The sequence below is a fragment of the Humulus lupulus genome, chromosome X (genome assembly GCF_963169125.1).
Source record: "Humulus lupulus chromosome X, drHumLupu1.1, whole genome shotgun sequence".
Taxonomy (NCBI): domain Eukaryota; kingdom Viridiplantae; phylum Streptophyta; class Magnoliopsida; order Rosales; family Cannabaceae; genus Humulus; species Humulus lupulus.
The window spans coordinates 194,428,596-194,453,181 of NC_084802.1; the positions used below are offsets into that span (position 1 = coordinate 194,428,596).

Consider the following 24,586-nt stretch of genomic DNA (forward strand, 5'->3'; position numbering starts at 1 on the left):
CTGGCTTCACAAAGGTCGCGACTTGCTAGAACAAGGTCGCGACTTAACCACGAACCCATCCATTTTCTCCATTTTTTTCCACTTAAAATCCTCCAAAAACCTATCCAAACATATCCAAATCTCAAAAACAAAGTTCCCAAACATCCTAATTTCCCAAAACCATCAAAAACCAAGTCTCAATCAAATCAAAAACTCATCAAAACGTAAAAATCAAATCAAAGCTTAAAATCTCGAAAACTCAAAACTTAAAACTTGGATTACCTCTGATTGAGTTGTTTCCCAACTAAATCCTTCGGCTAATAAGCTTATAATCTTCCCTAGAATCTCTATACCTCGATCCTTGCCTAAATCCGAGTCTTAAAACTTGAGTTTCCTTAAAAAATGTGATCGCTGTCAAAAAGGGAACGGGAGAGAGAGAAAGAACGTTCTTTTATAATTGTGACAAGATACTTCGAGCTTATGTAACCTCAAGCAAATCCTAATGTTTGGGGTCCCAAAAACGCCCCTGGGGTAAAATAGTCAAAATTCCCCGAATTCCCTCCTGATCTCACTAACTCACAATATATCATCAAATAATCATTCCCATTACTCAATATCCCAGTAATGTGCTAAATACCCAAAATACCCATTGACTCAATCCGAGTCAAGTATGAGTCCCGTTGTGGCTTTCCCACTAACATGCTCCCCAGGATTGTCTCGTGCCGAGTAACCCAAAGATACTCACATAATAATGTGGTCGCACACACACATATATCACATATATGCCAAATATTCCCAAAACGGGCCAAATTATGAAAATTGCCTAATTAAACAGAAATGGAGCCATATGCATATTTAATACACCTAAACATGCATATCAAGTCATATTATAATATAACTCACATAATCACATAATGATGCACATAAATATCACATAATCACATAATTCCATAATTTGCCATCCTGGCCCCCTAATCAAGGCTCTAAGCCTTATTAGGAAATTTGGAACGTTACAAAAAGTCACTAGCCTCATTATACTAAGAAACCTTAACGAGTGAATCAAAAGATCCAATAAGCACAAACAAGAGTTCATAACTACTCAATATTTAGATTGATCTACAAATAATCAACTATTATGATAAGAATTAAATCTTTATGGCAAACGGTAAGTTTATAAAGATAGTTAATTCATATCGATCATGTCATATATAATCTCTATTATATACAATACCTTTACCAAGATGTTTATCCATATCAGTAATCCGAATCTAGATAACTTGCATCCTGTATTCTTAGTAAACCTTACTAGTAACCATTAATTAAATATTCCTTACTTTAATATATTACTGACTATTTTATTCATTGTATATGATCTTAATTCTCTCGTCCTAATACAAGATCATATCCTCATAAATGAATATGGAATTTTCGTCATATTCATATAAATTATTCAAAGAGTAATTATAACATTCCAATATAATAAAATTTTATTTTTATTTAAATCAATAAAAAAAATTCACATGCTTTTGAGGCATTGATTAAGGGTCAAAAAATGCACATTTATTGATTTTAATTGTCAAAATAAATTAAGTTTTAATTAATATTTTCATGGAATTAATGTGATATATTTTATAAATGAAAATATTTAATTTGGTTTTAATTTATTTTCATTTTGTAGGAAAATGATACAATTTTGGTTGAATAAAATAAAACAAAAAGAAAAGGAAGTAAAAATGGAAGAAAATGAAGAAAGTTGACATTTTGAAGAAGTCAAGCCCAAATTGAAAAAGTTCAATCCAATTCATGAAGATGACATGTCACCAATCCATGAAATTTCTTCTCCACCAAAAAGAGATGTCAATTACAACTCATTCTAACAAACATTGACAATCCATGGACTTCATTTTTAACCAATAGAAGTGTCATCTTTTCAACAAAAATTAGCAATTCATGTGCTTCCCTCTCAACCAATGATAGCTTGCCACATGTTATTTCCACCATAGTTTATTTGTATTCTACACCTATAAATAGGATGTAGTTTTCCACTACAAGAAAAATGGGCTACGACTTCGGTTTTTAAGGTGGAACTACTTCGGTTTTCGCATAAATTCGCAACCGAAGTAATTCGGGGCGAAGTAAAAGGTGGTGAAAAACCGAAGTGGAAAATTGACTTTCTATTTCAGTTTTTATGTATAAACCGAAGTAGAAGGTAGGGTTTTTACTTCGGTTTTTATGTATAAACCGAAGTAGAAAGTAGGGTTTCTACTTCGGTTTACACATAAAAAGCGAAGTAGAAAGGTTTGAACAATTAAGTGTGTGACCTATATAAACCTTTCTACTTCACTTTTTATGTATAAACTGAAGTAGATTCCCTACTTTCTGCTTCATTTTCTACATAAAAACCGAAGTAGAAACTATCATTCTTTTTTTTTTTAACCAAATTTAATAAAATTGGATATTAATTCTGATTTTTTTTAATGGCCTAATTTTAAATTTATATATATATATTTGAAATTGGAATTAATTCTATTTTTTTAATGAAATTAAGTTAACTTTCATTCATTAAAAATGTCATCCATAAGGATGGACAAAAATTAAAAAGAGACATGAAAACAAAAAACTCTAGCATTTATACAATGTTATAAGTATTTAGGTACAATAGACATTTATACATTGATATAAGTACTTAAGTAAGATAGCCTAAGCATTAATACATTGACATAAAACTAGATTTAGAACTAAACGAACTTATAAACAAAATAGGCTTACTACTAACTTTGGCAATACATCATCTGGACCCTTAGCGACGATTTGGCTACTACTAACTTTGTCTTTTAGTTCATTCTGCAAAACAAACCAATGATTAATTAAATTAGTAACTTATAACAACACTTACTTTACTTCACTTTAAAACGCTTACAATTTTTTCTACACCTAGTTCTTTTTCTAAGACATCCAACATAATAGAAGTTTAATTATTAAATTTTCCTAAGTCTAAAAAAATTTCGGCAGCATAACAATAGCTTTTAAGATATCCCAAAATTTCAAAACCTGTAAATAACACATAGAATATCCCAACATGATGTACAAATCTAAAAAGGAAAACAATTCATAAAATCCAAAAAAATTGGCATAGTTTCCTTTGTTTTTATAGCATATCTCAATTTCATAATTACCTATAAATTTAAAACAAACAAACACAAAAATTAACACACATAATTCTATCCTTATATCACCGCCAACACACAAATTTCTCAGAACCTACTTTACTAAATTCAATATGCATGATTCAACTCTAATTTTATAAATAAATGTTGCAATAGTAATAAATAAAATTTAAAGATTATTCACCTCCAATATTACTCTTGAAGTCATCCGAAATCAACACCAAATTGGCCACTAAATCAACAACCCTACTAAAAAGCTTAAACAAAAACAAATAAAAATCAGTTATACGTAATTGATCAAACTAGTTACATAATCATCAAACAACATATCAAGCTAGCTAGTTATAGAAAATAAGATCAAATGTCACTAATAATCCAAACATTCTAAGTTCTAACATTGGCAACAACACTACCTATTGAAGCTATATTTAAAGATTGAAATAACAAGTCATATGCCTTCAAATTAAACACCTCTTTCTTAAAACAATCATATCCCTCAACACCAAACTCACCACTAAATCAACAAGACTACTAAAAAGATTAAATTTTTTTTATCAAACAACATGTCAAACTAGTTAAAGAAAACAAAAATAAGTCACTGATAATCTAAGCATTTTATGTTCTCTAAGTTCTAACATTAGCAACAACACTACCTAATTAAAATCAAAATAATATTAAAAATAATAATACAAACAACTCATTCAACATTATAAATAAAAAGCTACAACAAAAAATATATTATATATAAAAACAAAAAGTCTAATAATAATATATAAAATTAAAAAAAAAATCATACAAGCAAAGATTGAACGATCCATACCTATTTTGAAGCTCAAGAACATATTTGAACCCTAAAATCCAATCAAAATTGTGTAAAAAACCCCATTTTCGAACTCCAAATAGACCCATTGCCAAAGCCTTTCTTTTTTCCTAAAAAAATGAAAATAAATCAATTGTTAGCTATTACTTAAGTTTTTTAGCAAGAAAACTACTCAAGAATGGTGGGAAAACAAAAAAAAAGTTAGAAAACCAAACCCTCGTCAGTTGTACGACCAGAAACAACGTTTTTTGCTTCTGGGTTTCTTCTTCAGAGAGAGAAGGGGGAAATGATGTCGAAGTGAAAGGGAATAGGGTTATAAAACCCTTTTACTTTGTGTTATCCCCAAAATTTTAGTTCGATGACGTGGCAATCAGAAGTGACAAGTGGCAATGCATGGTCAGTAAATGGCACATTAATAGTCAATAAATGTGTTGGCTCTTCGGAGTTGTGATAAAGTGATCGGACCGACCTAATAGAATTTATGTCCGACCGGTAAAGATTTTTGGCTGACCAGTTAGGAGTTTGGCCGACTAGTCGGTCGTTTTGACTGACCAATCATCTGTTTTGGCTGACCAGTCATTTGGTTTGGCCGACCAGTAAAGTGTTTTGCTAGACTAGAGATGTGTCATGCTAGACCAGAGTGTGCTAGAGGAGTGCTTCACATATACCGGCCAGGTGTGTGCTAGAGGTGTGCTTTGCCGACGAGAGGTGCTTGCCTATGTCCTCAGTAACAACTTCAACCCGAATCATTCTTAACTGTCGTGGGAATCTCTCAGATATCCCGGAATAATAGCTATATTATTGTAATTTAAATTCATTTATATTTTATTAATTAAAGTCTGTTGGAAGAACCAATGACTCGGTAAAAGGGACATATCTGATGTACGATCCATGAGCCTATAAATAAATGGCTCATGGCATCATTTTGGAGGAATCTGATCTTTTTAGACTGAGAAAATCTCTTTAGTTTGGAGACTTTGGGACTGTTACTTGGGGTATTCTTGGGGCATTATCTGAGAGAGTTTAGAGAGAGAAACTATGTATTTTTCTACTTATACTTAAGAAACTTAGTTGGCTCAAGTTCATCTGATCTTAAGTGTAGGATATATATCACAACTCCAAGTGGATTAGGCTATTACCAATAAATTGGGGTTGAACCACTATAAAATTATCAGTGTCGTATTTTTCTTTTGAAGGTTTATTTTAGTTTTGACGTCTGCTCGCCGTTGGCCAAAATCGTGGTCAACATTTTGGTGCTTTCATTGAGAGCCTAAAGAGAAGAAACACACGACTATCATATCAAGATGGTGCCAAAGAATACCAATGTGGCATCAAAAAATTCAGGCACATCAAAAGAGCCTGCTATATCAGAAGGTCCTGTACCGCAGAACCCAGAGACTGAGCCTAGGGTCTCTCTCGAGGAGACCACCCCAGAAGTTGAACAACTCCAGGAAGCAATAGGCACTTTCCAAGAGGAGATGATGAAATTCAATGCTCGTCAGGAGTCTTTCGCTGAAGAGATGGCCAGGCAGAGAGCTGCGTTAGAGCAGCAAAGGCGCGATATGGAGGCCAGAAGTGAAGAGCTCAGACAACGACAGGAGGAAGTCGACTGGAGACATCGTGAAGCAGCACTTGCTCTAGAAGTGGCTATCCAATTGGCCCAAGCCAATGCTTAAGCCGCGGCACAAGCAGCCACCCAGGGAGCAAGAAATAATAATGCTGGTCGGAGGACCACTGACAGAGCCAATTCTTGGGGACCGGACAGAAGCAGGAGTAACCCCCCTGGTCGGGAAGATGATGGGGTCCGATCCAAAACTGCCTTGACATAAAGGGAGAACTCTAGAACCCCCTCTAGGAGCCACCGTTCAGAAACTTCTAGATCAGGGAGTCACCGATCGGGCAGTAAAAGGACTCCACCCAGGCAGGATTAGACCAGGACTCCTCGAGATAAGAGGACTTCACAGTTCAAAGATGGGCATGGTCGTGATGAGGCTGATAGTCATCACACCAACCAGTCAAAGGATAAAGAAGACAACAACCCACAAGGAGGAAAAGACTGCCCGGGACATACCGAAAAGCCTCCACTGCACCCCGACTAGCAGCGTAGTAGGAGAGAGCAAGTCCCGCGTAGTAAGCCCTCTGAAAAATTGAAGAGTACAGTGTTCGATCAAGCAGGAGAGCATGCTTCCCGGAAGGATCTAAGGGACTTTGTCACCAACAAGAGGAGGACCGTCCCAGTCGAAGGGAAAAATCTGAACAGCCCTGCCAGTCAAGTAGAAACACTTGACGACAGTGCACCAGATGGTAATGCCTGACCAGGCGGTCAAGACCTTGGAACTTCGTCAGTTGCACCAGCCATCCAAGCCCAGCTTGACGTGCTAACAGCTACAGTGCAAGGTTTTTCAAAATGACCTTCTAGGATGGATGCGATAGACCACCGGAGTGGCAACCCATTTTGTGCCCGGATTAGAGCAGCCCAGCCACCGGCAAAATATAAAGCACCGGTGCTCCCCGTATATACAGAAAAGGCAGATCCTATCAGACATGTTGGGAAATTTGAGGACCAGATGGAATTGCTCGAAGTAAGTGACGATTATCGGTGTAGAGTTTTCCCGACTACTTTGCCAGATACTGCCCAGGAATAGTATTGGAAGTTTAAGCTGAACTCCATTACCTCTTGGGAATCTTTCAGGAAGGAGTTTTGTAGACAATTCAGCGCTGCCCGGACTCCACCAGTTTATGCCAACCACTTGGAAGATATCAAACAAGGAAAATATGAGTCTTTAAAGAATTATATACAGGGATTCATGAGAGAAGCCAACATAGCAACTGCTGTAGGAGATGAGGGGAAGATGGTTGCCATATCCGCTGGGATAACTTATCGGAGCCATTTCTGGGATAATATACATAGAAATCCAATTTCGACACTTCAACAATTTCTTGACCGAGTAGACAAGTATATGAAATTGGATGATGCAATCGAGAAAGAGGAGAATGGCATAAACAATCCGGGTGGATCAACTGACCCTCCTAAGGATGGTGGAAAGAAACGTGGAAATAACAGGTCTGACCACCATGAAGAAAAGAAGGCTAAGTTAAGTTCAAACGAAAAGCCAACCAAATATGAGCCTCAGTTCACTAATTACACCACTCTCACGACCAGCCGGGCAGAGATATATCTTGCTAGTCATGAAGAGGTTCCCTACAAGAAACCTTCACCCATCAGGAAAGAGATGAGGAAGAGAGACATGGATAAGTTTTGTCGTTTCCATGGAGATTAGGGTCACGACACGACTGAATGCAATCACCTCAAGGACGAGATAGAATTTATTCTCTGGTCGGGCAAGTTGAGAAAGTATCGGGCAGAGACACCCCCAAGGAGAAGGAGGCAGCAGCAATCCTGGGTTCAAATGACAAAGATCTCCACCCTTGCAGCCTGGGCCTGTGGACTTTACCTTAGACACTACATGTGGAGGTCCACACTTGGCTGAGGATAGCAACAAAGCAAGGGAGAGGTATGCCGAGACACTTCGACATGAGCGGGAGTACTAGGATCAGGGACCATTGGAACGACGAGCGTCTGTGAATATATTATTTCTAAATACCGCTTTCAGAGTGGTAGCTTAATTTCAAGTTGTTTTACTTGTTATTTAAGTTTGGTTTATGAGCTGGTTATTTGCTAACCAGTCATTTAATTTTTGGACAATTTTTGTTGTTTCAGGCTCGTTATTAGACACATTTTGTCCTTTTTTTAATTTACGAGTAATAAAAGAGACTACGCGCAGCGTGGTCGAATCTTGCTACAAATGTGCATGTGTGTTAATTATCCGTACAGTGTTCAACTGGTCGGTAAAATTCGACAGTGTTCAACTGGTCGATACATTCAAGTAGTGTTCAATTGCTCGAATATTTTCCATATATTCTATGTGTTTCACGAGTAATTAACTGCTCGAACAGATGTGGTCAAGTAGCAAGTGACTAAGGATCTTTCAACCCTCAATCACTTGGGGGGCACATGGGGTATACTGGTATATAATTTAACACAGGCAATAAGAGCACGAGTTAAGATATCTGTTCATAGGCTGACTTGTAAATTTTCGAAGTCCAAAAAGGCCATTAAGCTAACTTGTTTGACAAAGCTTAAGTAACTTGGAATTTAAAAAAAAAAAAAAAAATTCAAGTTAGAAGCATATATTCGTGCGACAATAAAAATTATGCTCATAAAATGTTAGAGCAATAAGAGTGTGAGAAAGTATACTTAGCAGGGACTTATGAAATGTCTAGAATTTCTAAGTTAGAAAACTAAGGACTCATGCGAAAATATAAGGCATACATCAGAGTGACTTTACTATTCACAAAAGACTTATAATGTTTTAAGTCTAAAAAGACTTAGAATGTTTCAAGTTAGCAAAGAAAAGTAAAGTATAAATGCCAACAGCTCAGCTGTACGAGAAAAATATTAATGCTACTAAGCAACAATTGTCTTCACAAGAAAAAAGAGTAAACTACTGGCCAGGTACAAAGTTTAGCTGATCAGGTGCAAAGTTTTCCTAGTCGGGAAAGCATATACAATTTCCCTGGTTGGCTGAGCATATATCACTGGTCGAGTAGGAAACTCTGTTGTTGAGCATGACTAACAACGATGAGTCCCTGGAGTGAATCAAACAAACACGAACAAATGAATGCAAAGTAAATACTACATAGTGAAAAAATGTCTTTGAGAAGAGAAGTCAATTTTTCCCAAGATTGATTGAGAGAAATCAATCTCTCAAAATATTTTTGGGAGATTCGAACAAGGTGTTTTAATGGTTTTTGGAGGGATAAGTTTTAGGCATATGCTTAAGTAGCTATGCCATATGCTCGATCGGTTGGGTGATGGCCGAGCGGATGCCGAGTGTGCCCAAACAGGCCCACGCGCGCATCCCAAGGCTGGTGTCTGAGCAGCTTGGGATTGCATCCGATCGGTTGGCTGTGTGTCCGAGCAGCTGGGGCTGCGTCTAAGCGGATGTTGGCTGCGTTTCCGAACAGCTGGGGCTGCGTCCGAGCGGATGTTGGCTGCGTGTCCCAGCGGCTGGGGCTGCGTCCGAGTGGATGGTGGCAAGTGTCTGAATGGTTGGGGGCATTCGAGGAGCTGCTTGTTCGAAGGCAGGGGCGTGTCCGAGTGGCAAGAGTGTGTGTTCGATCGGTGGGTGTGTGCATCTGAGTGGACGGGTGTGCGTGTCTGATCGGTGGGCGTGTGCATCTGAGCAGTTGGGTCGTGCATCCAAGAGGCCTATTGCATCCGAGGAGGCTGCGTCGAAGAGCCTGGTGCTTCCGAGGGTCCACGTCCGAGGGCTGCCATCTGAAAAGCCAGCGAGAGGTGTCCGATTCGCTGGGTGCTGTCCGAGTGTTAGGGTGCATGTCCGAGGAGCTGCTGGCCAAGCATGCCGAGCGGATGGAGCATTCTCAAGAAGCTTGGCACATTCGAGGCTACATGTCCGAGAGGTTGAGCATATATGTGGAGTGGTGTCTGAGGAGCCAGGCAGGCCTCCGAGCAGCAGGAAACAATGCACCCAAGGGTCAGCAGTTAAGAAATTATTTGGATCCCGATGACTGAATAGGCATTTCCAATCAGCTAAGCAAGCACAAGTTTACTCAAAGAACGTGGAGCAAACATGTTTTCCTACTCATGGGGTACTACAACAAGATCAAAAAATGGAATTTGAAGAACTCAAAAGAAAAGTTCAGTCGTGGGTTTACTACAAAAGTGAAGGTTACTGACTGGATGGAAGCTTTTGGATGACCTCAAAAACATTTCGCTAGAGAAAAAGTTTATCATACGAGTAAATTATATAATAAGCTTGGGGGGGGGGGGGGCAAATATTATCCCCAAAATTTCAGTTCGATGACGTGGTAATCAGAAGTGACAAGTAGCAATGCATGGTCAGTAAATGACACATTAATAGTCAATAAATGTGTTGGCTCTTCGGAGTTGTGATAAAGTGATCGGACTGACCTGATAGAATTTCTGTCCGACCGGTAAAGATTTTTGACTGACCAGTTAGAAGTTTGGCCGACCAGTCAGTCGTTTTGACCGACCAGTCATTTGTTTTGGCCGACCAGTCATTTGGTTTGGCCGACCAGTAAAGTGTTTTGCTAGACTAGAGATGTGTCATGCTAGATCAGAGTGTGCTAGAGGAGAACTTCACATATACCGGCTAGAGGTGTGCTTTGCCGACGAGAGGTGCTTGCCTATGTCCTTAGTAACAGCTTCAACCCGAATCATTCTCAACTGCCGCAGGATTCTCTCAGATATCCCGGAATAATAGCTATATCATTGTAATTTAAATTCATTTATATTTTATTAATTGAAGTCTGTTGGAAGAACCAAGGACCCGGTAAAAGAGAGATATCTGATGTACGATCCATGAGCTTATAAATAAATGGCTCATGGCATCATTTTGGAGGAATCTGATCTTTTTAGACTGAGAAAAACTCTCTAGTTTGGAGACTTTGGGACTGTTACTTGGGGTATTCTTGGGGCATTATCTGAGAGAGTTTAGAGAGAGAAACTATGTATTTTTCTACTTATACTTAAGAAACTCAGTTGGCTCAAGTTCATCTGATCTTAAGTGTAGGATATATATCACAACTCCAAGTGGATTAGGCTATTACCAATAAATTGGGGCTGAACCACTATAAAATTATCAGTGTCATATTTGTCTTTTGAAGGTTTATTGTAGTTTTGACGTCTACTCGTTGTTGGGCAAAATCGTGGTCAATACTTTAGTTTATATATAAAAAGCGAAGTGAAAAGTACACTTTTCACTTCGCTTTTTTATATATAAACCGAAGTAAAAGGGTTTCACAATAAGTAAGAGCCTTGTTTGGTACGTACACTTTTCTACTTCGGTTCTTTCATAAAAACCGAAGTGGAAACCCCCCCCCCCCCCCCCCCCCCCAATGGTGTGCTAACCAAACACGACCCTTGTCTTATTGCTCTTTTTACTTCGTCTTTTATAAAAGAGAAGTAGTAGCCTATTTTTTTCAAGCACCATTCCCATAAGCGAAGTAAAAACCTATTTAGAAGCTTTTACTTCGATTTTAAATTATTGTTTGTGTAAAAAACGAAGTAGAAGCCTATATTTCTAGTAGTGTTCATTTGTAAAACACACATTTTCTCCACACTTCTCCCCCTACCATATTTCTCTCTATTTCCTCTTCTCAATTTTATCTCTAAGCCTAGTCTTCTCACATTTTCAATGGAAAATGTGAGAATGACTTTTAACTTAGGCTAGAGTTTTCTTTTGGCGAGGATAGGGGTGAAGCTTTGTATTTTGTAATTTTTTTATTTTGAATTTATAAAAGTGTTTTAATGTTCAAATATTTGAGTTCTATTATTTCTATCATTATTTATGAAATTAATATTTATTATTAATTTTATATAGATTCAGTCAAGCTTTTTCTATGTAATTTTACTAAAATAATTTATATTAATTTTATTATTTTGTGGGTAGTCTTTTACTGCATTATCGCCGAGATGATATAGTGTCACTTTAGATTTCTCATAACAATAGTATTAGCATGAGATCTTAATTTGTTATTTTGTGAGTAGTCTTTTACTGCATACTGCCAACGATATTATGTAGATGCTATGTTTCTCATAACAATAACATGTGCATGTACTTCGAGTATGAAATTTTATTACTCAAATACATTTGCAAATTATCAAAGCAAATAGGTGACCAAAATATATTGTGAAACTCTGATGCCTCACCAAGCTTTTTTATTGTTTATTGTCTTTTATTTTAATCCTTCAAACAAACAAATCCACAAAAATATTGTTTCTTTTTACTATTCTTATATTACTTACCTTCTAACTGTTTTATTTGTCTCTTTGTTTCTTTACCTCCTTGTGGAATCGACCACTCATCTATACTACGACTATTGCTTAGTGGAAGTCACGTTTGGGCGTTAATCAGGCATAAATCCTAACACTTTGCTCAACTATCCAATTCGTTGCATTACATTCCCAAACCTAAAGGAACCAACTTGAAATCTGAAACTTGATTCAGAACAAAATCTGAATATTTTCGAAGAATTTTGGTATGCATTTTCCTAAATCCGAATACGACAAACTCAACCCCAAAATTCATTACTTGCAAAATCCAATTTATGTGCACTCCTATGCAAAACCGTCCAAAAATAAAAAATGAAGATGAGTTGACAATGGGGTTGTTTAGTAATAATTAATTTTTTTATTTGATTAATTAAAATTTTGAAAATAATATAGAAAGTTTGTTCGTTAAACATATTTTTGTTTTCTAGTTTTTAAAATTTTAAATAAAATTTTGAAAATTTTAGAAACAACTTTTTCATGCTTTAAAAAAAAAAAAATTTAAACACTTTTTGTTGTTTCTTTCTTTTCTCTTTGAAAGATCGGAGGCCTATTTCTCGACAATCTAACAATCTTCTTTTCTCTCAGATCGTCGGAGCTCTCACCAGTCATTGGAAAAATACTACAAATCAGCAAATTGTCATCGGAGCTCTCCTCATTCATCGAAGAATATTGCAGATCAGCAAAAGATAGAATGGCTCGGATCCTCTACATCCTTTAGTTGTTCGCTAATCTCGTTCTCTCTAACTTCTCCTTCTACTCCGACATTCTGGCATTCACCATTGTCCTTATTGTCAGATGGTTTGTCGAGTGTACAATATGGCCATTAATATGGAGTATGCCTGTTTATTAGTTTTTATTTTAAAAAACAAAATCAATACAACTTTTAATTTTTAATTTAAAAAAATAGAAAAATACTTTTAATATTTGAGTTTAATAAAATTAAAAATAAAATTATTTTCCAACACCACTAATTATTTATATATCATAATAATAATTATTATTTTTATTATGAGGGGATAGAAGAGCTTCAAATTCTATTTTTTAAGATTATCAACTGAATTTAACAAATAATTTAATTAATGCGGAATAGTTAAACAATTGTTTGAACAGATAACTATTCTAATGTATCAGGACAGATTGATGATGAATCAGAATATACGAACAAAAAGTAAATAAACTAAAAGTAACGTGGCACAAGAAGTTTTTTACATGGTTTGGAAAACCTAGTCTACGGGGCCACGCCCAGAGATAAAATCAATTAGTAAAGTCTCAAGAATACAATAAGCAATTGACTTATACAAGTTTAGAGTCTCTCTAAATCCTTGTCGCAACCTTTGAAGTACTCTACTTTAATAATCTGATTTTGATAAACATCAAGAACACGAAATCCCTTCTGAACTTGATGAGTGCTTACTTTCTCCCGAAGTAAGTCTTGTAAAAATCTTCTCCCGAAGACTTGTATGTCACGTTCGTAAGCTTTATGAACTGTTTTAGAATAAAAAACACAAAGCACAAACAAACAAAGAGATAGTAGAACAAGAATTACTCTTTTGCAAATAAAATAACTCTTCAAAAGTATAAAACATTAAAATAGTGAAGATGTGAGAATGGCTGTGTTGTTTGGGTCTAGTATTTATAGAGTTTAGAAACCCCTTAGTCATCTAATTTCGTTAATGGCCTAAATCAAACAAAATCAAGAAGTTACTCAAAATAACTTTTCATTTCATTTACTCAAAATAACTTCTCATTTCATTTACGGCAGGAATTTCCAGATGTACAAACAATCATTCTGTAACATCAGGAAATGGACGAACCTGATCTTAAAATCCAACCAGGTTCATTTTCACCACAACAAAATAGAGGTTTTATGACTTTAATTGGGAGACATTGGAAGTCTACAATGTCTCCCAATTGGGGAGACGTTGCTGCTAGGGTCATTGTAGGTATATTTCCCACGTCTCCCATTGGGAGACGTGCCTTACTTCCCACGTCTCCCATTGGGAGAGGTGGAAAGTCAAACGTTGACTTTCCACCTCTCCCAATGGGAGACGTGGGAAGTGACTCACCTCTCCCAATGGGAGACGTGGGAAGTCCCTAGGAGACATCCAACGTCTCCCATTGGGAGAGGTGAGTCACTTCCCACGTCTCCCAATGGGAGAGGTGGAAAGTCAATGTTTGACTTTCCACCTCTCCCATTGGGAGACGTGGGAAGTCTCCCACCTCTCCCAGTGGGAGACATTGAAAGTCTCCCCCATTTAAAAAAAATAAATTAAATAAATTTATAATTAATATTATTTTAATTTGATTTAATAATTAATTAAATTGAAATAATATTAATTTAAATTGAAATTATTTTAATCTAAATTTAAATTGATTTAATAATCAATTAAATTGAAAGAAAAAAATATATTTGTTAGACATATAATTAATATTATTTTAATTTGATTTAATAATTAATTAAATTGAAATTATTTAAATTTAAATTGAAATTATTTTAATTTAAATTTAAATTGATTTAATAATCAATTAAATGGAAAGAAAAAAATATATTTGTTAGACACATACAAGAAATACAATATTTGTTAGACATATTCAAAATGAACAAATATTGCATTGTGTATGAAGAAAGAGTTAAAAAATAAAATAAAAAAACCTATCAACGACGTCGGTAACTTTGGATTATCGGCAACATATATGTCGCCCATTCTTGTCGCAACTCATCAACCTTAAGAACAAATCGACCCCGTTCCTATATTCCGTAGATAACCTATTCGCTGACATCCACTGTTTATCCATATATTCTCCTATGTCTATGGAAAAGAAAAGAAACAACACTAAATAAGCACGTGATAAAGTTGTATGTCTATATAAAACTAATTTTTATTATCCTAGATAAAATCGAGCAGCATTTCCCCTATAATAGTGACCTAACCATCTGCATGTGTATAACAAAACAAACAATTCAAACAACATAAAATAAGTTTCTTCCTTATAGGATGTCTATATTAAACTAATTATTTATTATCCTAGATAAAATCGGGCAGCATTTCCCCTATAATAGTAACCTAACCATCTGCATGTGAATAGCAAAACAAACAATTCAAACAGCATACAATAAGTTTCTTCCTTATAGCTCCGTAGCACACAACCAAATTTCTCAGAACCTACTTCACTAAAACACACAAGTTCTCAACCTTCCGTTATCATCGCAGCACACAATTTTAATCTCAGAACCTACTTCACTATGGATGAATATTTAAGATATTCAAACTCCTCTAACATTTGTTTAATAATATTAAAAGTAGAAGTAAGAGAATATATATATACCTCTTGCAGTCAATAATCCAAAAGCTAGCAAAATTACTTCACTTAGTAATCAAATTCGCTATTAAATCCACAAACCAATAAAATTAAATTAATAAATAATAAATAAAACATCACTAAATATCTAGCAATATATAACGTATTATTGTAATTTTAGAAACTTAATTACCTCAAATGTGTGATTGATATAGGAATTTTGATGCAAAATACTCTCTAAAATCTCACCACAAAAATCACAACCTATGAAATTAAATTAATTAATATGTTAAACATTACTAAACAAATATCACTAAATATCTAATAACAGTAAATGATATTGGTAAACAAATAAAAAAATTCCCAATGTGCCACTAATTATAACCTCAACAAAAAATCAATATAAAATTTCATAACCTAAAAACTTAATAATCAACAAAAACATAAAAATTTTCATATATTTATATTTTATAAATTATTTAATAAATTTATTTTAACATAACTATATATATAACAAAATAGTTACAATTTAAAAAAAAAAATTCAAATATACAAAAATATATATAAATTTCGAAATAAAAAATGATAAAAATTTTAAAAAATCATGAACATATATACTCTAATGAAATCTATACAATGTGATAGGTTAAATTAAAAAAAAAACTAAAAAATCATAAATCCCTAAAATACTTCCATGAAAATCACAAAATCCTACAATGTATATAAAAAAATGCATAAAAATGTAAAACTAACACAAAATCATGTATATTACTCATCCTAATGCAAAACCTATGATTTATTTGCAAAATAATTAACTAAAAATCAAGACAATTAAAAAAAAACTTACCTTAGAACCCTAAAAACGCAGCCCCAATTCGGTTTCTCTCCTCTGGTATTTGCTCTCGGGTTCGTGAATTGTGAGGAAGACGAAGGCTGAAATTTTAGTAATATAAAAGGGAGCACATCCAACGTCTCCCATTGGGAGATGTGGGACACGTGGCACGTCTCCCAGTGGGAGACGTTGGATGTACTCCCCTGTACATCCAATGTCTCCCACTGGGAGACGTGCCACGTGTCCCACGTCTCCCAGTGGGAGACATTGAATGTGCTCCCCTATACATCCAACGTCTCCCACTGGGAGACGTGCCACGTGTCCCACGTCTCCCTATGGGAGACGTTGGATGTACCCATGAACACTTCCCCAGCCTATTTCCAACGTCTTCCACCATTTTTAATGTCTTCCAATTGTAGCCATTAATATAAACTTTCAATGTCTTACACCATTAGACATTTAAAACCCCTGATAAGTTTTAATGTCTTACACCAATGGTGTAAGACATTGTAGGGAGTCATTGTATATCAAATTTGTTGTAGTGTTTGAAATTTAATTCCTTTGGGCACAAGCATCATTCAATTTCCTCATTTTAGACCAGATAAAATCTAGGTAAAATATACAGATAATAATTATCTAATACACATACTCATTATAGACAATGTTGCTATAAATAATTAAAGAAACTTGACTATATATAAAATGCACTTAATAAAGAATTAATTCCTACCAAAATGTGACACAATCACACTTAATTATCCAATTTATAATTTCAAAAAATACCATTAAATAATAAAATATATTTATTAAAATTGTTAGCCAAAATATAATTTTGTTAAGCAGATGAACAATATTAATGAAAACTACTTGTTTTTGTTTCATTTATATACACTAGCTACTTGTTAAAATCACAAATTATAGCAGTTTATTTTTTAAATAATATTCACAAAGCATTTTTTTTTTGAGAAAGACACAAAACATCTTTACTGATTTAAAATAGTGTCAGTTTTATTAGCTCTCTAACCTATAAACTGGCGCCTCGCATAATACTGTTCAAAACGAAGGTTTCTAACCTTCTAATTTTATTGAGCTAAAAAATAAGGTATATATGTTGATTATTTCAAAAATTAAACAAACGTTTTTATACGTGGATGTAAATTATGGATGGGCGATTTTGCAAAAAGAATACTCAAATAAATATTATCATTATTGTGTGCAGGGAGAAATAGATTTGCAAAAGTAATAATTACTACTAGAAAAAGAAGCTTTAGCGTTGGAAGAAAACTAATTACAAAACCAAACAACGTCAGTGGGGTTACTAATGCCAAAACTGATGATGCCTTTGTTCACTGACTTTGGCATCAGTAGTAAACTGATGCTAAACATCACCGGCGTTAGTTTCTAATTGACGATGTTACGGTTATTGGCGTTATTTTCCTACTAACGCCAATAACTTAATAGCGTTAATAAAAAATTGATGCCAATAACTTAATGGGGGTATTAATAGGAAAATTACACCTCCTACTGGTTCCTATATCGCTATTAATGGAGTTCAGTGTAGTGGGGATGAGAGAAAACTAAGAAAAAAACAACGCACAAGGAAGGAAATAAGCTTGTTGGGCCTGATATGGATGCCTCCACTAAAGCTAAGATCCATGGCATTAACAACGTCAATGATAGTACTAACGCTGCTAGCGTCAATCAACGCTTTCACGTTATGTGAAAACATTGTTTTCTAGTAGTGAAATTTTTAAAGTATACAAATTTTGGATAGGGGCAATTCCATCTGCCTTTTTAAATATGTCATTATTGAAAAACATAAATATATATTTTTGAAAAGAGGTCATTTCATGTAACTGGGAATAACATAAACAATTATCTTGGATAATTTATTAGTCATTTATTGGACTTAGAACCATCAAAATAACCAGGTTGACGATCGTAGATAATTCATAATTCTTCCTAATCAATCTATCAAACTTTAATACTTTGTTTGGTAGAAGAATAGTTCTATTGCAAATTTTACAAGGGGTCATTTGTTGTTATATATGAGTAGCTACTTCTTAAAAAATGTGATTTAATTTAAAACTATAAAATTGTGGAAACGTTGATAAATCGACTCGGGTAAAAAATTCAATCAATCTGTAAAGTATTTTTCTTTGTAGAATGAATGAACAATAAGAAGGATATAGAGTTGAGGAAAAAGAAGGAAAGAGTAATTTTTTTCACTCACTAGAGAAGAAAGGAGAATAATAATTAGAATAAATAGCATTTTTATTCTCTAAATTTTTGACACTATTAGATTGTTCCATCTTTAATTATAAAATTTTAAAAATCTATTTTTACATTAGTTATTAAAAAAATTAAAGAAAAAGTATTAAATTTTTTTAATAAAAGACTAAAATTATTTAAACTTCATTTTAAATAGATTTAACTCTGAAAATAATTTTTAGAAGAAAAACTAAATTGTTACAAATGAAAAAAAAAAAATACTTCTTTCTTCTTCTTTATTCTTTTTTAATATATTTTTCTAATTACTTTCTATTCTTTCATTTTTTCCCATATATTTTTTATTATTTAATTTTTATATCTTTCTTTTAAAGTTAGTACATTTTAAATTTATAATATTTTATATGTATTTAATTTTTAAAATGATTTTAGGAGGCAAAAATAAAAGAATAGAAAGTAATTAGAAAAATTAATTAAAGAGAATAAAGAAGAAGGGAATATATATTTTTTTAATTGTAACAATTTAGTTTTTCTTTTAAAAAATATTTTTAAACTTAAATATATTTAAAATGAATTTTTTATAATTTTAGTCTTTTATTGAATTTTTTTCATAATTTTTTCTTAAATATATTAAGAACTAATAGAAAATAGAATTTAAAATTTTATAATCAAATGAGACTCAATTTGGTAGTTGTCAAAGTTTGGGAGGCAAAAATGCTAATTATTTTTATGCAAATCGTAACAGGGGGCACAATTTGATAGTATCAATAGTTCAGGGAAATTTTTTAACAGACTATATATTTTAAGAAACACAATTTGGTAGAGTCAAAAATTCAGGAGACAAAAATGTTATTTATTATAAGAATTATTTGATATATAAAAGATGGCAAGGTTGAATGATAGTTTACTATACATGATAAATTCTATAGTAGGGTGCTAGTTTAGCTTCTATTAGTAGGGATGTCTCTGTTTTTGGCAGGTAGAGAAATTATAACCAAATTTTTTTTATATGATGTTGTACATTATAGTTATAGTAGACATTCCACAAATTTTTCAGAAAATTCAGAATTATTTACGATGCCAAAAACAAGATATAAACAGTCAATTGCACGCGTGCAACTAATCATTTTGAACTCCTATTTTCGACATTGTAAAATATTCAAATTTTTTGAAAATTGATGGGATGTCTACTATTACTATAATATACACCATTATATAAAAAAAATTAAGTTATAATTTCTCTACATACTAGAAACAAAGACGCTCTTACTGGTAGGGGCTAAACCGACATCCCTACTATAGAACTTCCCTGCTATTTAGAGAAATTCTATAGTAGGGGTGTTATTTTATCCCCTACCGGTATGAACATTCATGTTTTCAGTATGTATAAAATTTATAACCCAATTTTTTTATGTGATAATGTATATTGTAGTTATAGTAGTTATTTCACCAGTTTACAAAAAATTCTATATACTTTACAATGTCGAAAACTAAAGTTCAAAATGGTTAGTTGCACGCGTATATATATATAAATACGTGTGCAATTCACTGTTTGAACCGTGTTTTGAGTATTGTAAATTATTCGAAATTTCATGAAAACTGGTAGAAGCCCACTATAATGACAATATACACCATCGTATAAAAAAGAATTGTGTTATAATTTCTCTACTATTATAAAATTTTCCAATTATTTTAATTAGTTTTTAATAATTTTATGTAGGAATGCATGTAATTTTTAATAAATTAAAGAAAAGCGTCTAAATCCTTTAATGGATTTTAAACGGTAGGCCTGTAAAAGTTTCTAATCATTCTACCTATCTTCTCGCTCCTACAATTTTTTTTTTTTGGGCTAAACAAATAGATTTGACCTCTTCCACTATCTCTCCATCCACCCATATCTCTCTCTTTCCAAATATAGCCTGAGATTCACCTTTTAGCCAAGTGATTTACTATTAATAACATAATCATGGGTTACCAATGGTAACTTAGTTGGTGACAATCTATCACTCAATTTACACATTTAATAGTGAATGACGAAAGTTCAAATATATCATGACTGTAGTATCTTAACAATATTCCTAACACTATGTTTGGTAGAGTCAGTAGAGTAGAGGAAAAATATAGAGGATGAAGAGTTAATGATTGATGGAGAGCACGAGAGAGCGAGATGAGATCATGAGAGTAATAATTCTTTTAAAATTATTTGTTAAGAGGAATGAATAAATAGAATATTATTATACTATTAAATTATAAAATTACTATAAAATCATTTTAATTTTTTTTAAAAGAAAATATAAATGTAATTTCAAATGAATTAGAATGAAAAGTATAAATTCTTCAATTAAATGAAGAATTCTAAATCTACTCACCTCCTATCCCTCCCACGGTCCCACTACAATCTGTTATGTCAAACAAGAAGATTTGACCTCTTCAACACACTGTCTCTCTCCATTAAAAATAAAAAAAAATTCTCCTCAATAAAAACATCAAGTAAAATATATATAACAAAAACAAATACAAAAAATAAACCTAGAATATCTTTTCTTTTTTCGTTAAATTATTATAATAGGGCACCCGTAACAAACATTTGTTGAAATGTAGCAATCACATTTATTTATTTAAGATGAAATAAGTGATACTATATATAATATTTTGGAACATATTTTAAATTTTATATCTTTAATTACTCGTACTAAAATTCAACACAGGTAATTATTAAGGAAAATAAATCAGTAAAAAATAATTTAGTCTAGTCAATTTTTATTTATTATTATTATTTTTTTTTGAATATGAGAAGGGTAAACCAGCTAGGAATTTCAATTGGTGGAGGTGTGCTCTGTACCAAAGGTTTGAACAGTAAAATAAATTAGAAGGAAGCAAACAAGTACCAAGGCGAAGACGTGGAAAGAGAGACAAAAATAAAAAGGCATCGATTGCATCAGAGAAAGGTAAAGAGAGACGTTGGTTTTTGAGGCTGAGAGGTAATGGTGGTGGTAATCGCGCGTGGTGCATCAGAGTATGTCGCAGTAGCAGAAGCCATCCATTCCACTACCCAATCTTATTGGTCTAATATTACTTACTTGTATATATGCTGCTATATTGCTTTTCCTGCCCCTGTCACTGCCCCTAAATATATTCTCTCACACACCACATACACACACTCAACTCTCACATTCATTCACTCATTCACTCAAAGAAAAAGAAAAAAAAGAAAAAAGAAACACGACAAAACCCCTACCTTCGTGTGGGACCATATATTCTTTTTACCATTTAACCGCTTTTCACATTTTTACCCTTTGTTGTTTAAATTTTCCAATATGCCTTTTTAATATATTCCTTTCTCCTTTTTTTTTTTTTTTACTCAAAAGGTTATTATAATAGAAAAGTTTAATTAAGTCATGTGCATGGTCCAAAAATGTGGTTAATTAAGGAAACATTTGGGATTTGTGACATGGGTTTTTGGAGGATTATGGAAAGAGAGAAAAAAAATTAAAAAAATAGAGTACCCCATGAGGATGGGATATGGATGATGAAGAGAGAAAATTTTGCAAAGAAATGTGAATGTTTGGGTCAGTTTGAGGGGTCAAGTTGTGTTGAGATAAGAAATGGAAAGGGGCAATAATGAAGGGGGTGGGGTATGGGTCCCATTTGGCAGGGCGTGGGAGAGGGCTGAACATGACGTTGTCGGTTGTTTTTGTATTCTGCAAACAATACTCCCAAATTTTTAAATTTTAAATTTTAATTTCATTTTTGTTCAATTTTTGATTTTTTAAAAAATGAATAAAATTCAAAAGCAGTACTACTACCACCCCTTTAATTTCATTAGGGTCAGGATCTCTTGTCACTTTGGGCACTCTCTCTCTTATCTTTCCTTCTGGCTACACCGCAAGCAACCAAGCTGTCTCTTGTTGGAAGCACAGAAGCACAATCCCTAATACCCCATCTCTCTCTCTCTCTTCTCTCTCTGCTTATAATTCTCTTTTAGTTAACCTAAATGAAGACCATTAGAGAAAGAGCAATGTCCAGACATCATTCTTAAAGGCGCTACCTAGCTTCTTGCGGCTCTCACTTTCTTACAAACTGTGAGTTTGGTCCCATTCTACATAAGCTTTGATTTTTATTTTTAAATTTTTTTTTCTTTACAGACTTGATACTGTCTTTATTTCTCTTATCGTGAGAACTGTTTGAATTTATTTATACATATAACGGTTCCGAGTTGGTGGGTTTAGCTTTAGCTTTAGGTTTCTTCTTAGGCTAAATATTATATATAAGACGACACTGTGTATTGATTAGTTTAGCTGATACGTATTTTAGTAGTAATATGTTCGTTAATTATCTAACCCCTTTTTTTTTATTATTTATTTAAAATCCCAAGAGACGTACAAGGGAATTAAAAACACTCTTTTTTTTTTGGTTTTATCTTTAATTAATGCAAACAGTTTGGGGATTTAAACGAGATTTTGAGGAGTAAGCATGGAATTTAGAGCTCAAGATAACGAGATGAGGACGTCACCAGGCACATTGACATATAATAACCATCTGAGTAAAGAAGGAGGAGGAGGAGGAGGAGAAAGAAGATCGAGATCGGCTAACGCGACCCATAATCATAACCATAATCATAATGGCTCTACAAATACTATGAGTTGCACTACTCAAACCCTAGACACTAACTACCCACCTCGTTTAAACTTTCAAAACCAACCCCTGCTGCATGGGTCTAGAGATCCGGACCCAGATCGGGTCACCACCGTACCCATGACGACCACGTTTTCGCCTTCGGGAGCTTCGGCCAAGTCGTCGTCCAAAACGACCTCATCGGCTATCAGGTACCGAGAATGCCTTAAGAACCACGCTGCTAGCACCGGCGGCAACGTGTACGATGGGTGCGGCGAGTTCATGCCAAGTGGCGAAGAGGGATCTCTGGAAGCTCTCAAATGCGCGGCCTGTCAGTGCCACCGGAACTTTCACCGGAAAGAGATCGACGGCGAGTCTCAATTATACAGTCCGAGCTCGAGAAGATCGTCGAGTACAAATGCCACTACTCTGATGCTCAACGCTCTACAACTCCCTCCCCCATTACCATCTCCATCGGGGTTTCATCACCACCACCATCACCACAAGTATTTTAACCACCCGCCGCCGATCATTCAGCCGATGAATGTGGCTTTCGGCGGGGGAGGCACCGAATCTTCGAGCGAAGATCTTAATGTTTACGGCTCCACCGCCGAGGCTGCGGCAGTTCCTCCGCCGCCTTTCGGGTCGAAGAAGCGGTTTAGGACAAAGTTCACGCAGGAGCAGAAGGATAAGATGTTGGAGTTTTCGGAGAAAGTAGGGTGGAGGTTTCAAAAGCAAGACGAGGAAGAGGTGGAGAGGTTTTGTGCTGAGGTTGGGATTAGACGACAGGTTCTCAAGGTTTGGATGCATAATAACAAGAGCACTATGATGAAGACTAAGCCTCAAGACGCGAATATGGTCATGAACGATGATAACATGGTCAGCTCAAATATTGATATTCATCAGTCTATTGATGAGGTAAGTGATAATCATGATGAACCAGTTCTAGATCAGGAAGAAGTATTAGATACATAGACATATATATATATATATTTATATATATATATTAGATGAACTTTATTTAACTATCTTTTTATGTGTAAGAGCTAGCTCTCTTGGTGATGATCAGGTTACGTATGGGTGTTAGAGGAGGGCATTGATGATGAGGATGATGATGATCAAAATTTAAGTTGTATGATTCTTAGATACCATGCACCTTATTATTATTAACTATATTGTTTTGTTTTGTTTTGTTTTGTTATTCTCCCTCTTTATGTTTATGTTTATGATGATGACTTTGTTTTTAGTGTTTTTTCTTCTCTTTGAATATGTTTTACGAGTACTATATATCCATTATTTATTTCCATCTAATCTTATATATTAATCTTCTCTACATCCAGTACCGAAATAATTAATCTCATCTCAATTTATTTTTTCGTTTTTTAGGGCTCTTCGTCTTTATTTCTAAATTTTATAGAAAAATATGTATGGATTAAGATTCTTCTTTTCCTTCCATGGCAGAAGATTAGTTGGCGTGGCCTGATAAGGCAATCTGAGTTTGTTGAGCCAAATATTACTTGATTAATCAATAAAAAAAATGCCTTGCCTCGATTATTTTAGATTGAGAATTTCTTTGGCCATTTTTGTTGTACTTGTGACTTGTTGTTTTGCATGAAAGAGAAATTCTTAGTAAGGGTTTTAATCCTTATTTAATTTATCTTTTCCAATTAATATTGGGCACTACAGTTGTTAAATTAAATGATGGGGAAAAATTATGAAAAGATTTTAAAAAAAAAAAAATTAAAAATGATAGTGTGATTATAATT

At 34.1% G+C, this 24,586-nt stretch overlaps 1 protein-coding gene across 2 annotated transcripts; it reads left to right on the top strand.

Moving 5' to 3' along the window:
- The first annotated feature begins 22,029 nt into the window (after nucleotides 1–22,029).
- On the top strand, nucleotides 22,030–24,071 carry LOC133804125 (zinc-finger homeodomain protein 5-like). Of its 2 annotated transcripts, XM_062242282.1 has the most exons (3): nucleotides 22,030–22,288; nucleotides 22,646–23,738; nucleotides 23,890–24,071. In XM_062242282.1, the coding sequence occupies exons 2-3, from the start codon at nucleotides 22,680–22,682 to the stop codon at nucleotides 23,905–23,907; spliced, it is 1,077 nt and encodes a 358-aa protein (XP_062098266.1). In that variant the 5' UTR covers nucleotides 22,030–22,288; nucleotides 22,646–22,679; the 3' UTR covers nucleotides 23,908–24,071. The 2 variants fall into 2 exon arrangements, with proteins under 2 accessions (XP_062098266.1, XP_062098265.1); XM_062242281.1 differs by having other exon boundaries at nucleotides 22,646–24,071.
- The last annotated feature ends 515 nt before the right edge of the window (nucleotides 24,072–24,586 follow it).